The 17,674-nt window shown below is 35.2% G+C and overlaps 1 protein-coding gene across 5 annotated transcripts in view; it reads left to right on the top strand.

Moving 5' to 3' along the window:
- The first annotated feature begins 1,554 nt into the window (after positions 1-1,554).
- Positions 1,555-17,674, top strand: part of GK (glycerol kinase) — a 73,252-nt gene continuing 57,132 nt past the window's right edge. For 3 of the 5 annotated variants that reach the window (XM_031959456.1, XM_031959455.1, XM_031959457.1), the window contains exon 1: positions 1,556-1,890. In XM_031959456.1, the coding sequence (XP_031815316.1) occupies positions 1,813-1,890 (78 nt within the window). In that variant the 5' untranslated portion in view covers positions 1,556-1,812. Of the gene's footprint in view, positions 1,891-17,674 lie in introns of all 5 variants that reach the window. The other 2 variants (XM_031959454.1, XM_031959453.1) reach the window with 1 other exon arrangement.

Here is a 17,674-nt window from a genome sequence, read left to right as displayed (position 1 = left end):
GGGACCTTCGTTGTGTTGTTTTGTTTTTTTTTTTCCTTGGCGAAAGGGCTGATCTTTGATCAAACTTCATGTTCTAAAAACACTGACAAACATCCTCTATCTCTGAGAAGACAGCTAAACTGAGTGTGCGAAGGGATGAGGGCTCAAATAATATTTAAATAGCTTTTATTTATTTTTTTAACCTAGCGATTAAAATTTTCAGTTTTAATGCACATTAGTCAAAAAATGAGACACAGACTCTTCCTTTGACGAGCAGAATATTTTAAAATGCAATGATATTTCAGAGAACACAGATAAAAATAATAAATCCTAAAAAGTGCTCAAAACTTATACTCCATTGGAGTCCATAGGCTCTCCAGAAACCTATTTGAGAGACATGCTTACAACACATCAGTTGCTCGAGATCAACCAAATCATTTCCAGTGGAGCAGTAATGAACTGAACCAGCTACGCCCAGTGAAAGAACTCTGGGAGATGACTAAAAACCATTACATTGAACTCCCAATCCCTATATTTTTGCCCACCTGCATCTTTGATTTCCTTCACAAGCTAATTGTACAATATTTCAGAGTCTGATTCTTTTTGTACAGCAAAATAACGTTTTGGTCATGTATACTTATTGTGTATCTAATTTATATTTTAACTTATTTAACATCTACTGGTCATCCTGCCATCTGGGGGAGGGGGTGGGGGGGTAAGAGATGAAAAATTGGAACAAGAGGTTTGGCAATTGTTAATGCTGTAAAGTTACCCATGTATATATCCTGTAAATAAAAGGCTATTAAATTAAAAAAAAAAAAAAAAAAAAAAAGAAACACATCAGTTGCTAAGGGAGACTCAGTCATCTTCATCTTTTGGAATCTCCAAAGCAGAAGCTACTGGTGTTTTGTAGCATGAAGAAAAGGAGTAGCTTTTATTTTTTAAATGATCAAAGGTCACAGGTGTGTTGTGAGGTCGCCCGGTCGCCTTTTCCTAGTTCAGAGTTCACAGAATTGATTTAAGGGAAAGGGGAGAGGCACCCCAGGAAGTATTTGCTCCAAGCAACCCGCGCAATTTCTCACGGGAGGACGTGCCCGGGGTAGCGGTGACAACGACTCGTTCTGCCCTTTGCAAGCAGAGCGGCTGAGGCGTGTAGTCCCGGAACAGCGGATGCCCCCTCGGGGTAGGGGTGGGAGGCGAGTTCCTATCCCCGAGGCCATATTCTCGCTAGGCCAAACGACCACCCACCAGTCCACCTGGGAAACACTCTCCGCTCCTCTCCCCTTGACGCGCACGCCCGCCCCACCAGCAGCTCTCGGCGCTGCCCAGCCCCCCTCCTCCGCAAAATCGCCTCGCTCCCATGACGTCTTACTGGAACGCCGGAGCTTTCCCTAATCTCCGCCCCTCCCCCTCCACGCCCCGCCGCGGGATTGGCCAGCTTCTCTGACAGCGCCCCCAGTCACGCCTTCGGCTGAGCGAATTCGGGGCGGTGAGAGGCGGGGACAAAGTGGAGTGCCATTGGGAGCCGGAGGCTGGAGGGAGGGGGCGGGGAAGGGAGCCGCCTGGCGCTCCGGAGGGGAGGCGGAGAAAGGAGCCGAGGGGCCGCGGGGTGGGAGTGGGCCTCGTGGATAAAGGGGGCGGTCCTGAGTGCGGCCCAGGATTCCGCCAGCAGCGGGAGAGAGTGAGAGCTCCTTACTGGTTTCGCCGCCGCTTCTGCCAGTCCCTCGCCGGCCGCCGCCTCCCCTCGCGTTCCACTCACCCCTCCTTTCGCCCGCCACCCCCCCGTCGCCCGGGAGACGCGCCGCGAGCGCCGGCCGAGTTGGAGCCGGCTTCATGGCAGACGTGAACGATGAGTTCTTGGGGCCGTTGGTGGGGGCCGTTGATCAGGGCACCAGCTCCACGCGCTTTCTGGTGAGCCCCGGGATTGGGAGATGACATTAGGAGGATGCCCGGGCCCGGGGCGGAGAGGAGATGGGAGGTGGGGGCGAGATGGCCTCCGAGGCGGGGAGCAGACAGGGAATGGTGACAGCGATGCGGGGGAGGGAGCAGGGGCAGCTGTCCCCCGGCTCCCCGTCAGCCTCCTCCAGCCCACCCTCGGGTCCGAGCCTCGGACAGCGCCAGGTTGCAGAAGGGAAAGGCTACTCCTGGGGAAGGAGGACTTGAATCCTTGGGACTATCGCTGCCCCCAGCCCCGAACCTCTTAGTCCCGTACCTTGTCAACTTCCTCTCCATCTCCTCCCCCTGCACCCGCCTCTGATTCCTTCCTGCACTGGCATGACTTCTATCAGGACACCCTTCCCGCCTGGGCACGCTCAAATGCGAGAGGGGCCTTGTGAAATAGGACTTTCACCTCCCCACTGTGCCGCGGGAAACCGAGAGACTGGGACGGGTGTATGAATGTGGGAGCGGGGGAGGGAATCTCTTAGGGTGGCTTGCAGAGGAACTTTGCGCGGATCCCGAGTTTCTTCGCTGCCTGGGCCACAATGTATGACCTGCAGGTTGTCCTGCAAGAGGACTTTGCATGAAGGAAATTTGGCCTCTTGGTCTCTGGATGTCCTTGGGATGGGGGTGAAAGCTGTGTCATAGCTACTAGCCTAACACGGTGCTCCCCTAAGAGCAGTAGAATCATTATTGCACTGTCATCCTCAACTTTAAGAAAAAATGCCAAGACAATAAAATATTAATTTGGTCAGCGGCTATTACTGTGCTTTATTTCTGACTTTATTGTTTAAAAAAAAAACTCTCGACACTTCGGTTACATTAGTTTTGATTTTAGGAACAGATGATTTCCCTCTATCAAGGAAGCACAATGCAAAATAAATAGCAATAAGTATTTTAAGTAGCGTTTATTACATTATTATGGTCTTACTCACCGTTCTTTGAGATTAAGCTGAGTTTCATACAGTAAGGAAACATGCCTTAAAACCGAGCTACTATCAGTGTTATTAAGTTTATTAAATGGGATTTGTGAAATTGCCTACTGCTTTCAATGGTGGTTATTTAACAACAAATTCAAGTGTAGATAATGAATATTTTTTTACCCTCCTCCCCATTCATTATTTCTGCCTCTACCACAGGTGATTTTTTTCATTAGGTAAATATTAGCAAAAAAAATTTGCACAGTACTTTTTGCTACATTACTGGAATTTGCAATTAGTATCTTGATTCAGAGATCAGCCTCTCATGTCTTAATCTCTAGTATGATCCTAATAGAGAATTTCAGTTGTTTTTGACTTCGTTGAAGCTGCCAGTAGATAGCTATACTGCCTTAAAAATCTCTTCAATATCTTTTGGATAATCTAATCTTTGAGTAATTTTAGGCTTAATTTTCATTTTAAAATATACAGATACAATCCTGATTCATACTTAATTAAAATGTACCTTTCTAGTCACATGTATATTGAATTGAAATTATTGGTCAAAATCTGGTGGTTTATCTTCTCCAGTAAATGATTATTAAGGTCAGCATTATATCTGATTATATCAATCAAGCTATTGATGCTGGAGGAATCAACTGTGTTAAAATAAATTATGATTCATCACTTCTATTCTTAACTAATTTTTCTCATGTTTATCATTTTGCTAGAAGAAAACTTGAATCACTTTCTGCATTCAACTGACGGTTTCTCAAAAAATAATTCTCCTTATTGAGTATATCTATACAAGGAAAGATTGTTAATAAAAACTAAACTTATTGGATAGAAGATGGATTTTTTTAGGTATATCAAAAAAGACTTGTGTCTACTAATAAATACATAGTTTTCAAGAGGAAGGTGGATTCTAACGTTCAAATATTCCTATCTTAGTTCTAAAATGCCAACTTGTATAATGCTTTGCAGTCTTGTAATGACAATTCTTTTGATATAATTAAATGAAAAGTAGAAGCTCTGTTAGAGTAATTGGTAAGTAGGTGAGAATGATACTTAGTAGTATGTGCCCTAAACAAGATCCTACTAGTACAGTTTCAAAGTTCTATATGTTGAATTGATTTGAGTCATGAGCTAATTCCCAGAAGTTGTTGCATTCAGTATTTTGATGCAATCATGATTCAGAAGTATAATTGTGAATCTCCTTCCCTGTTAAACATGAAATGTGTAATAACAATCATGTATAAAGAAGCTTTTAAATTTTAGGTAGTTGCTAAAGAAAGATCTTATTTGGTGGATTCGGTTAAGAACTTTTTCACTGAAGATTCGAGCTTTTACAATGAAGACTGAAAATAAGTTGGTAACTTTTAAGATAGTTTAATTTTTCTTAAGGGTCAAATGAATTTCACATGTAGGCAAAGTTGTATTTTTATATTGCTTCAGGAAATCTTGTTATGCTTTCTAGATATGTTAAAAGTGAATTACTAAAGAGAAATACTGTAATTTACAATTTCAGAAAGTTCTTATCTTCAATTTATTATTCTATTAAGGATTAATGTTGAGTCACCAGTGCAAACGTTTTTTGTCCTGAGAAGGATTTATTAACCTTTGTATGGGTGGAGAGTTGGCATTGGCATGCATTTATTTGGTATGCAAATAATAAAACTTCTTGGAAAAGGATTTAGTGAAATGTTTTAGGGAGGGGACCATTTTGTTGTCATTGGGAGCTGTGGGTTCAGTATACATACATAGGTCATTGTTTTAACAACTTCCTCAATTCAGTTTGGTTACTTGATTATTGGAGTTTTTTTCTTTATTCTTCTTCTTTGTTTTGTTATTAACCAAGTTTTTCCACCAAATTACTTATCTTGGGGATAGGTTTTTGTGCTCTAAAACTCTTAGCATGTTCTACCTACCGCAGAGCCTCTTCATCAGGTTGGCTTCAGGGTGAGAAGATTTTTTTTTTGTTGTTTTGGGGGTTTTTTTGTTTGTTTTTTAGTCATAGCAATTCTTGAAGACTTATCTACTAAGTCATAAGATAGATTTTCTTCATTGTTAAAGGAAATACACTTACATATGCTTGTGATATTGATATAAAAATTATCTGTGTTGAACTTTGCTGAAAAATATTAATCAATTTTGTTATAATAGTTTGAAGCTTTAAAAAACTTGGGTCTTTTGGAGTCGTTTGTTTTTGACATTTTATGTTTTTGTAATTTTTTAACTTCTATAGAGAAAAGTTGTCGAGAAATTTTTCTTGTTGCTAGTTTGTATAATGGTACTTAAATTTTAGTCATCATTTCTCTTTTAGTCTTCATTTCATTTAGTCTTTAATAGTTTGAATAACTATTCTTTCCTTCCATTTTTGGTAAAGATTCTATTTTATTAATCCTCTCCTGAATTGGAGCTTTTGTGCATAGTATGATGAAAGCTTCATTAAGAAAAAAAAATTCCTTCACTGTCATTCTATGGTATATGTTGTCATAGAGTATGGGCTGTAGATTAAGATAGTATCCTTAGAATTATAAAAGGCCGCAGTTACAGATCTAGACTAGGATCAACACATTAGCATGGAGGGTAGTTCATCATACTCATCATGAGTAGCACATTGTCCCAACCAATGTCAATTACTTTTCTATAGTAAGATACTGGAAAGGTGCATTTGGCCTTTTTTTTTTTTTTTTTAATTTTTAAGAATGTGTGTGTGTGTGTGTGTGTGTGTGTGTGTGTGTGTGTGTGTGTGTTACAATAGGGTGATGTTTACTTAGAGACTGGGGCAGAGAAGAGGATTTTGGCAAATTTCACAGGAAGCAAAACCTGCTTTACAATTTTGACTAGATAATCTGTTTAATAGATGTGGTTTAGTGTAAGAGAAGAAATATTAGCTTAGGAGTCAGGCTATCTAAAACTGAAGGCTTGGCCCTGCCACTTAATAGCTTTATGAATTTGGATGAAATTTCATTTCTCTTTCCTCATCAGAAAAATATCAATAATACAATATGCCTTACCATTTCCGAAGTTCAAATAGGATGCTGTATATAAATTATAAAGAGCAGTATACATATGAATTCTATTTATTGGATCTTTAGCATGAAAAAAGCTCTTCCTAACTAGAATCCAAACTCTTCTACAGGATAATTTTTTTTTAATTTTTTTTTTTTTTTTTAGTCTTTACTCCAGTAACTATGGGAGAACTAAAGCAGGGGTTGAAATGGCATGGATGTATTATAATGGAGAGATTATGCACATTGAGTTTACCTACCCATTAAAGTACTGGAGAGGTAGGTAGAGTGACAAGATCACTAAATGAGGACAAAAGTTCAGATCTCAGCTCTAAACTAATTACCTGCTATTTAATTTTGAATTTTACTTTTCCTCATAAGTAGAATCATAAAGTTGAATCAGATGATCTAAGGTCCCTTCCAGCTCCAAATTTTATTCTAATGATTACTTTTGATAAATTAGTGAATAAAACTACTGTTCCTGTGCTCTGTAAGAATTATTTCATTAGACTTAATGAAATAAGCATCTCAAAGCTTGTAGATGTGTATATTTTTTCCCTTTTTTCTCTTTTCTTAAATTCTGAACCTGTTTTTCCCGTTCATTTCCAGTTCTAAACTTTAAGTTTGATACAGGTATTTGGAAAGAGAGTGTACTGGATTTGGATTTAGAGAATCTGTTCAAATCTTGGCTCTTGTTAAACTTTGAGACCCTGGCATAAATGCTTATTTCATTTCTTCATGTATAAATAAAGAGGGTTGGACTTGCTCACTGAAGTCCATTAGGCTCCAGGCTTATGCCTCGGCCCTCGAGGCAGAGTGTGTGGACCCTGGAAGAAAAGAGATGAGGAGTTTGGGACAGAGGACGGCAAAGAATGGAGGCAAGACAAAACAATCTGATCAAGCCTCATTTTAATGGGTGCAATAGTACAGATATATATATCACCAGGAAAGGAGGCAGGGTTGTGCAAACACAGTACAGGGTGGGGGTCCTAGACAAAGGGTTGGTATCCTGCCCAAGGATGAGCTGCTCAGGTATCTTAAGGAAGATGGCATAATGAAAAGAATACTGACATTACAATTAAACCTCTTTTGAGTTTTAGTTTACTTGAAATGTTTTATAAATTATGAATCACCATGTAAACATGTGGGCTGCTTAAGTTGTGAAGTGGATATATAGATAGCACTGGGTCTAGAATCAGGGGAACCCAAGTTAAAATTTGGTCTCACGAACTACTTACTAGCTATGTGACTGTAGACAAGTCATTTAATTCTGTTTGCCTCAATTTCCTTATCTGTAAAATGAACTAGAGAAATGACAAACCACTTTTATATCTTTGCCAAGGAAATACCAAAATGTAGTCACTGAGAGTCAGACACAACTGAGCAGTAACAATAACAAAATATAAATGAATTATAAAGCCTATATGTTGAAACATCAATACTTTACATAAAATTTTACATTTAGAAATCATAATATTTATATGTAAATAAAACACCAGTTTATTACCTAGCTGATCCCTGTTAAGCATAGGTTAGCCTGGTATATATTGTCACCCATATTTAGTTTCTACCTTGATTTAGTTTAAAAGTTTTATATGTCTATATATCCATATATATAGATTAACACAAATTATTTAAATCTGCTCAAATGGATTTCTTTAAAGAAAATCGGGGCTAGAGGCAAAGAATTGTTCAAGTAAAAAAAAAAAAAAAGAGGGGTTGGAATTTGTAATTTCTTGTAACAGGAAAGTGTTAGCAAAAGTTTTTTTCCTTCCCCTCCTGAAGGGTGAGGAAGGAGGTTAAAACTGGTTTAAATCACAACTTTTGAATTTTTTGTAGATTCAACTAATGCTATCCCTGATTCCTCTCTTCAAATCTTTTTGATCAGATAATAATAATAATAATAATAAATGCCTGTGTTCAGTAATATCAACATTGTATTCCGTGTCATCTTTAAACTTGCCCTTTGCCTTTTTTAACCAGTGAGACTAACATCAATAACTTTATTAAGTTAATTACTTTATCATTTATGTCTGGTAAATAACTTTGAGATCATCTAGTACAACTCTCCCCGTTGCATAAAATTGAGGGAACTAAGGCTCCAAGCCATCAAGTACACATCCAGTAAGTGGCAAAGCTGATATTTGTACCCTAGATCTCTTAATTACATCTCTCCTCCCCTTCCCCCACCTTTAACAAAAGGCTACACTGCTTCCCTAATATTCAGTGTACAATTATTCTTAATACCTAGATTTAGAAAATAGTTTGGTTAATCTCAAAATTAATTTTAAGAGTGGATAGACTATTAAAGGCATATAAGTGATAAAATTGATAGAGCTCTAGGCCTGGAATCAGGGTAGATGAATTCAAATCCAGCTTCAGGAATTTAGCTATGTGACCCTGGGTAATTAACCTGTGCCTGAATTTCCTCAATTTATTTATTTATTTTTTTTTTTGTTTGTTTGTTTTTTTTTTAAATTTAATAGCCTTTTATTTACAGGATATATACATGGGTAACTTTACAGCATTAACAATTGCCAAACCTCTTGTTCCAATTTTTCACCTCTTACTCCACCCCTCCCTAAATGGCAGGATGACCAGTAGATGTTAAATATATTAAAATATAACTTAGATACATAATAAGTATACATGACAAAACATTATTTTGCTGTACAAAAAGAATCAGACTCTGAATTATTGTACAATTAGCTTGTGAAGGAAATCAAAATGCAGGTGTGCATAAATATAGGGATTGGGAATTCAATGTAATGGTTTTTAGTCATCTCCCAGAGTTCTTTTTCTGGGTATAGCTGGTTCAGTTCATTACTGCTCCATTAGAAATGATTTGGTTGATCTTGTTGCTGAGGATGGCCTGATCCATCAGAACTGGTCATCATCTAGTATTGTTGTTGAAGTATATAATGATCTCCTGGTCCTGCTCATTTCACTCAGCATCAGTTCGTTAAGTCTCTCCAGGCCTTTCTGAAATCATCCTGTTGGTCATTTCTTACAGAACAGTAATATTCCATAATTTTCATATACCACAATTTATTCAGCCATTCTCCAACTGATGGACATCCATTCAGTTTCCAGTTTCTAGCCACTACAAAAGGGCTGCCACAAACATTCGTGCACATACAGGTCCCTTTCCTTCTTTATAATCTCTTTGGGATATAATCCCAGTAGTAACACTGCTGGATCAAAGGGTATGCACAGTTTGATAACTTTTGAGCATAGTTCCAAACTACTTCTCCAAAATGGTTGGATTGTTCACAACTCCACCAACAATGAATCAATGTCCCAGTTTTCCCACATCCCTCCAACAATCATCATTATTTTTTCCTGTCATCTTAGCCAATCTGACAGGTGTGTAGTGGTATCTTAGAGTTGTCTTAATTTGCATTTCTCTGATTAATAATGACTTGGAGCATCTTTTCATATGACTAGAAATAGTTTCAATTTCTTCGAATTTCCTCAATTTAAAATGCAACTAATGGCACTTGACTTCCAATGTTGTAAAGATCAAGTGAGATAATTGTAAAGCACTTAAGCAATATACCTAGTAAATAGTATATACTGAATAAATACTCATTTCCTTCTGTGGTTTTAGACTTCAGCCTTCAGAGACCTGAGTTCAAAAGCCAAATCTTTGAATTTGGATTCAGAAGGTTAATTCTGACATAGTTATGTGAAGATGACCCTTGACAAATTCAGGTTCTCCATCTTTGAAGATACTTGTATCTTTTTCCTCTCAAAGCCATTAAGCTGAAACTAAGTGGCTTCCTAATCTTAAATAATCCAATTCCAAAGTGATCCATAGTTTCATCATTGCCCTCCAGTTATATGCATTGCAACCCTTTTGGATTTAGTATAAGATACTGAATCAGAGCTAGGTAGTAGAATGGCTATTCCTGGAAACCATATCCTGGCCAATCTAGTGATGAGTTTCTGATAACTTGTTGATCTCTTGGACAATTGATACACACAGTGTGTGATTAGATTTGTAATGAATATTTTCAGCTTGATGGCACCTTCCAGAAATAATAGTCTGCTCATTTACTCAGAGTCGCCTCTATATCTTACAATAAAGGATTTAAGCTAAGAGGTATACTTAAGTAGATTTATAAACCTGAAAGTGTTATTCATATGTCAGTAGTAATATTTCCAAAATTTCAGCCAATCAGGCTAGTATGAACTCTTTAAATCTCATCTCGGTCTATAGTTAAATGCCTATCAGGTATGAAACAGTATGTAAAACAAATATATGTAAATATTTACAAATATATATGTAAAACATATTTAGATTAATCTCTATTAAAAAGCTTTTTGTATCATGAGTATTGTACTTTAAGCAGTCTGATAAAATGGAAAAAGTGTTGAACCTCAGAATCAAAGAGGTCTGAGTTTGAATTCTGCCTTTTATATTTACTTGGTATTCATTTTTTATTTACTTAAGTTATAGAGAAATAATTTTGATTATGTGGTTAACTTTTTTATTGTTCCTTCAAATTTTCAGTTTTTATTGTAAAAAATTTTTTTCAGTGACCAAGTTTTAGGGAAATTATTCCTTACATATACAGCTGTATATTGGTTTATTTTAAGAGTTATTGAAAAATAAGCTTGTTACCATTCCCTTATTCCAACTGGACAGAATTTGTTGGAATATGATTTCTATTGTTAGTTTTCTAGGACCCAGAGATACCTCCATGTCATGATGAGGCTTTGGAGTATGAGTTCCAATAGATGTGATGATGCTTACATTACTGTGACTGAGAGAATTAGTTATGGTCTTGAAGTAGTTAATATTACAGACAATTTTAATAACAATAGGGAAAAATGCACAATTAGCATGGGAATAAGGTGAGATGTTACTAAGGACTGTTTGATCTGGAAAAAATCAGATTGTTTATGTTGTAAACATGTGAAATAACAAGCAGACTCAAGTGCTACATTGGTACTTGATATTTAATAGAACTAGAGGGAGCCCTCCAATCTATGAAAAGAGATACAAATACCAAAATGGACAATATCACACATACACCAAAATATCTAGGTAGGAATTGTGTGTCAAATATGTTTAGTTTTCTGACTTGTAGTTTGTTTTGTTTTCTGAATGTCCCTTTAGTGATTTAATGTCTTCTATTTTCTGTAATTTAGCCACATAATCGAGATAAAGTAGGTAAGAGTAGGTTTAGAAATTCAGTCCCAGTTTATACTATAAAATCTACTGGTGAAAATTTCTAGTTCTAAAAAAGAGGAACTTGGATAAAGTATCCTAAATGTCCCTTAAATCCTAAAATCTAAGTAATAGCAATAATAGCAAACCACACCCACTCCCTAGGCTGATAGCCTGGAAATTGGGTTTTGTTCTGTAAAGAATCTACCCTTGAGCCTTTGGCATCACTGACCTAAGGGCAGTTTTGTAGAGTACCAATCTTTCTTATAGATCAGAGGACATTGCTGACTTATAAACTTCGCTGATACTGAACTTCAGTTTGAAGCATCTTGCCTCTTGGACTTTTCTTGATTCTTGTAAGCTTTGATTCTGAGTCTGAGATCAAATCCTGATTAATTGACTCTAATGTTTTTGCTGCCATATCTAGATTTAAGCAGTTCTTTTCTACTTTTCCTTTTATATCTTGTTTAGAAATACTCTATAATGAAAACCTGCATTTTTTCCTTTTTTTGCAAGAAAAAGTAGATTTTTTTTCCTCCCCTGTCCAATCCCAGACCATCAATCCCATACCCAGGGGAATTTAACTGAAATTCCCTAGCCTTGGCTGGCTTACAGTCCTCTCAAAAGTAGGTTTTCATGTTCTAATTGCTTTCACCACTATTCTTCATTTCATGCTAATTTTGAAATTTGTTTATCTGAGTTTTCTGGATCAAAATACATTCTTTTAAATTCTACATCCATTTGGGAAGCTTCCTAATCAAATATTATTCGTATTACATTATCATTTAGCTAACTTAAGGGATAAATGTGGAAATAAAAACAGATAAAATTTAATCAAACTTCTGATTAAATGAAAACTCAGAAAAATTTTAACTACCTAAGTGAATCATTTCCAAAGTTTACCTTGTCAGTCAACATACATTTATTAAAGCATTTGCTCTGTCACGCATATACTAATCTCTTTCCTCATCAACTCAATGCTCAAATAATACTTCTGAGCAACTGACAGTGGTATGAAAATACCCTCCCTTTGATTAGTGAATAATTCTTGAGCAAAAGCAATCCCCAAGCATGACTATATAAAACCAGTACATTATGCAAATTCTCAAAACTTCATCACTCACAATTTGTTTTTATTCCTGCCTATTTTGCTTAGCTTTGACTTTTTGTACTGAATTCTTTTCTCCACCTGCTAATTATGTACAAATGGAAAGCTTTTAGGGTCTGTTGGTTAGACAGTATACACAGAATACTGAATGTTAAAAATTTTTGTCTCTTCTCCTTTTACTATGGATTGGAAAAATCGGGACCTTTTATCCAATGTAAATATTGTGAAAGGACTTTTTATCCCCTTTTCCAACTTGTCTCTTATTTTGAAAAATGTATTATACTATAACTTGCTTTCCTCTTAGATCTTTCCTAAAGGAAGTCTTTGAAAAGCAGTGTTCTTTAATAATAGAAGAAATTGCCCTATTTGAAGTTAGCTATTCTCTTAAGAATATTCAGATAATTTTTTCTGATATGGGTATAATCAGCTTATTTTGCGTCAGAGTAAATTTATGAAGAGAGAAAAACTTGCTTCAAAAATTCAAATGCTATGTATGGTGATAGATCCTTTTTAATATTAATAACCCAAATACCACATGGACACATAATTTTTAATATTACAAATATACACATATACATATGTATATCTATATGTACATATATAAATATGTATATGTGTAATATATAATGTATAATATAAATATGTATAAATATATACATATGTATATCTGTATGAAGTTACCAGTTTTAACTGACTTTTTATTTTCATAACATCCCTGTTTATTCAAAGAACATTTTTTGTTGGGTCCCATATCACCCTTTACTTTTTTAGAATACAGAAATAGGCCTTCATTTAAGATTAACTCCAAGTCAAGCGTATAGTGAATGAATGAATGTGTATTCTTGAACTCTTCAGTTGAATAGTTTGATTTCAAATTTTTTATCTTGGAAAATCCAGTGTCATTGATCTGTTACTAGAGGAATCAAAAAAGGCAAAGAATATGGACATTTTAATGACTTGATATAGTTTGAAGATTGTTTTCCAAAATGACTAGATCATTTTGCAGCTCTAAACTATTTCTGAGCTTGTCTTGCTATATAACTGTTCTTCTACTCTAACAATAGTCATTTTCACTTTTTGTCATCTTTCCCAATTTGATAGGATTGAGATTTGTTTTTACTTTGTATTTCTATTGCTGTTTAGTGATTAAAACATTTGTTTTCATATGTTGATAGCGTGCTTATTATCTTTTGAAAATTTGAAAATTGTTGGTTCATATCCATTTATCTTTTAGAGAATTATTAAGCATATATTTGAACTATTTCCTTTTATTAGACCTTTGTTAGAAACTTACTATAAAGAATCCCCCCCTCCACTTAACTTTTCTTTCTGTTTGACTGCATGCTTTTGTTTGTGAAAATAATGATTGCAATTACACATTTTGTTTTCTGTAAGAAATCTTCCCTTTTCTGTAGTAAAAGATATCACCTCCCTCAGTCTTCTATTTGTTTAGATACCTAGATTCTATTTAGAGCTTATTATTATATATAGTGTGATATGATATGCTGATTAAAACCTAATTTATGAGAAATTTCCAATTTCCCCTTTTTTTTAATGAATGAATTTTTACTTAAATGAATAGTGGGATTCTTTGGATTTACTGGATACTCTGGTATTGTTTCCTTCTAAAAATCGCATGTACAGAATCTATGGTGTTGATTAATTCTGTTTTTTAGGTTAGTACAAAAGTCCTGAAAGTCTCTTTCTTTTCAGTTTAAAAAAAAAACTTGAGAATTTTGATTAATTTTTTTTCTTCAGTTGAATTTTGTTAAATTCCGTGATTTTCCAAGCTCGGTAGATTGATATGACTCTTAATAAGTACATTTAGGTAGTGATGTTATTTTTATTACATAAATGCTAATATCTCAGATAATAATAATTTTTTTAGGGCTCACTTTGTTTCTGTAGAGTTTTGTAAATGTATTTATGTAATTTCAGTGCTTGTCTCAGTAGCTGGATTTTCCACTTGAAACTTGAAGTTTCCACTTCAATCTCTTTGCTGATTTTTGTGGGCAATATTTCAAATCCTGGGATGTTGTTGAAGTTAGTAATAATTTCAATTAGTTTTTAGTTGAATTCTTGAGTAGACCATTATATCGGCTAAATAAGTGATAATTTTCTTTTTTGTCTGTTTTTATTGTCCTAATATTCTTTGCTAACTTTTCTAGAATTTGATAAACTAATAATGATGCCCTTGATTTTATTGGAAAGATTTCTTAGCATTTTTTTCATTACAGATAATGCTATTGGTTCAAGATATTAAGCAAAGATCCTTTTAAATGTTATAAATTGAAATTGGGGTTGAGGTTACTTAAAGGCCTTTTATGTATCTTTTGAAATAATCATGATTTTTTATTGCTTTGTGTTACATTCGTAATCTTTATAATATTGAACCAATCCTACATTTATACAAATTCAACTTGATAATAGTGTAAAAATCTTTTCAATGTGTTGTCGTCATTTCTGATTCTAAAGATCAAATTAGTTATTTTTTTCTCAAATATCCTAATTTTATTCATAAATTCAGTAGGCTTTTTTTCTCTTTCTTTTTGTTTCTACTCTCCTCATCTTTGATTTTCTAAAATTTCTAAGCTAAGGAATCCAGAAAATAAGGATGAGGGAGAAAATTCAGGCAAAGGGCTAGCTAGTGAAAATATAGTGGGAATGTACTTTAGGAGGAAGCATAGCAAAGAGACCTAGTGTCACTACATCTCAAGTATGTGGAGAAGAGAATAAAGTATAAGAAAGAAAAGGCAAGAATGAGCTAACTTATGAAGAGATTTAAAAGATCAGAATAAAATTTTATATTTGATCTTAGAAGTAATGGGAGCCAATGGAACTTGCTGAATATGGGGAGGAGAGGAAAGTGACATGTTCAGACTTTTGTTTAAAAAAAAATCAGTTTATAGCTGAATGGAAGATGAACTGGGGTGAGGAGAAAGACCAACCAGCAAATTAATAATCCAGATTTAAGATGATGAACCTGAGAAATGTCATTCTAGAAATCACATGTATAACATATGTGTTAAAAGTGACTTTATAGCATTAACAATCTCGGAGTTATGTTTATATACTTTGTGAATTGTCCTCGAAGACGTGATTTATTTAAATAAATTATTTAAAATGTTTGTATGTTATTAACATTAATGTGGTCTTTTTTTTTTTTTAATATCTCTGAGGTAAAAATTAACTATTGCCTCATCTAAAATTGCTGTGTAAAGTTTGTGATTTTTTAGGAAAGAGAAAGTTGTGATCTGTATTTTTAGGGGAAAATATCACTGAATTTTAATAAAACACGAAGACCCAAGTAATCAGAAAAACTATAGTTATGAATATGATTGATGAATGAAGAAAAGAGGACTCTTAAAATTTTAGGGTTCCAGACCAGCGTCATGAGGCATCCCAAAAACATTTGCGGGGGCAGATAGATGGCTCGGCAGATAGAGACCAGCCCTGAATTCAAGAGGACCTGAATTCAAATCTGGTCTCAGACACTTAATACTAACCAGCAAGTGACCCTGGGCAAGTCAACCCCAATTGTTTCAGCAAAAAAAAAAATTTTGAAGAAGAATTTGTAGCCTTAGACATATCTCTATATCAAGAAGCAAAGTTTATTATAATTGTAATGCCAATTAAAGTGGGCTTAGTTTCTTTTTTTTTTTAAATAGCCTTTTATTTACAGGTTATATGTATGGGTAACTTTACAGCATTGACAATTGCCAAACCTCTTGTTCCAACTTTTCCCCAGTTACCCTCCACCCCCTCCCCCAGATGGCAGGATGACCAGTAAATGTTAAATATATTAAAATATAAATTAGATACACAATAAGTATTCATGACCAAACTGTTATTTTGCTGTACAAATAGAATCAGACTCTGAAATATTGTACAATTAGCTTGTGAAGGAAATCCAAAATGCAGGTGGGCAAAAATATAGGGATTGGGAACTCAATGTAATGGTTTTTAGTCATCTCCCAGAGTTCTTTCGCTGGACGTATCTGGTTCAGTTCATTACTGCTCCATTGGAAATGATTTGGTTGATCTCATTGCTGAGGATGGCCAGGTCCATCAGAATTGGTCATCATCTAGTATTATTGTTGAAGTTATATAATGATCTCTTGGCCCTGCTCGTTTCACTCAGCATCAGTTCGTGTAAGTCTCTCCAGGCCTTTCTGAAATCATCCTATTGGTCATTTCTAATAGAACAATAATATTCCATAATATTCATATACCACAATTTATTCAGCCATTCTCCAACTGATGGGCATCCACTCAGTTTCCAACTTCTAGCCATTACAAAAAGGGCTGAGTGGGCTTAGTTTAAAAAGAATTTAGCAAGAAGATTATTGGAAAACATTAGAGACAGAAGTGCTTCATGTTACTGACATGTTAATTTTATGGATTAAGAGGTGGAGCTAAAGAGTGGTCTTTGGGGTAGAGTTGAGGAATGGTGTGGTATATACTTCTTTGTTTCAGAAACTCTTAACAGATTGTTATCTGACAGCCAGTGATGGTAGAGCTAGCCCTGCCTGGTAGAGTCCAGACAAAGGAAGGGAGTTATGTGAGGATGGTGATGATGGTATCATCCAAGGGGTGCTCAGTCTCAGAATTAGGTAACTGGTGGTATTCAGATTGAACAAGGTTGGAGCCTAGAAGAGACAAAAGTTGAATAACAGTTGGTATGGAAACATGAGTAACAATACCCTTGCTAGTAGAGCCTTTTTACTCCTGTAAAAGACTTGGGGGAGGGTACTTTAAGTGCTCAATTTCAGAACAGTACATATGAAATAAGGCATTTATGAGAAAGCATGTCTGTACGACAGAACAAATAGTACAAACATGTTATTTCCACATTAGTAACAAACTTGAATAAAATTAACTTTTTCATTGCTACAACACAAGTTTCTAACCAAGAGATTGTTGGGGGAGGGCTTTTCAAATGCAACTATATGTAAAAGTGCTTTTCACTTAAATCTTTCTAATTGTTAAGTTGGAGTGGAGATAGTGTTGCTGTTGTTTTTACTACTCAAGAATAAAAGACTAGACCAAAGACTTTGTATTGAGTCAGTTTAGAAAATAGCTAAGAATGAGATCCCTAGGAAGGTAACTGATCCACAACTGTATCTGCAATTTCATTTGCATTGTATCAATTTCATATAGTAGCAATATCTTAAACATAAGGAAACTAAAGTGCCCACAAATTGGGCATGTAGAATAATTAACTAAGCCAAGATTTGAAACTATATCCTTTGATATCCACATTGAATGCCCACTGCCAATACATTGTAGTTTTCTCCTAAAATTTTTATATATGCAGACTGATTCATTTGATTTCAGTGTCCACATATTAATTAAATTTGACCCTCTTTTGGGTACTTCTTTTTAAGATAACTTTACCTTATTCATTTATTTTTTATATTTTTTATAATGGCTTTTTATTTTTCAAAATATAGGCAAAATAGTTTTCAACATTCACCTTGAACACTATATTTTTCTTTTTTCTTTCTTTTTTTTTTTTATTATTGTAACTTTTTATTGACAG

This window comes from Sarcophilus harrisii, chromosome 3 (genome assembly GCF_902635505.1).
Source record: "Sarcophilus harrisii chromosome 3, mSarHar1.11, whole genome shotgun sequence".
In the NCBI taxonomy this organism is placed as follows: domain Eukaryota; kingdom Metazoa; phylum Chordata; class Mammalia; order Dasyuromorphia; family Dasyuridae; genus Sarcophilus; species Sarcophilus harrisii.
Note: the sequence above shows the minus strand (reverse complement) of the source record. Positions and strands in the feature narration are given on the sequence as shown.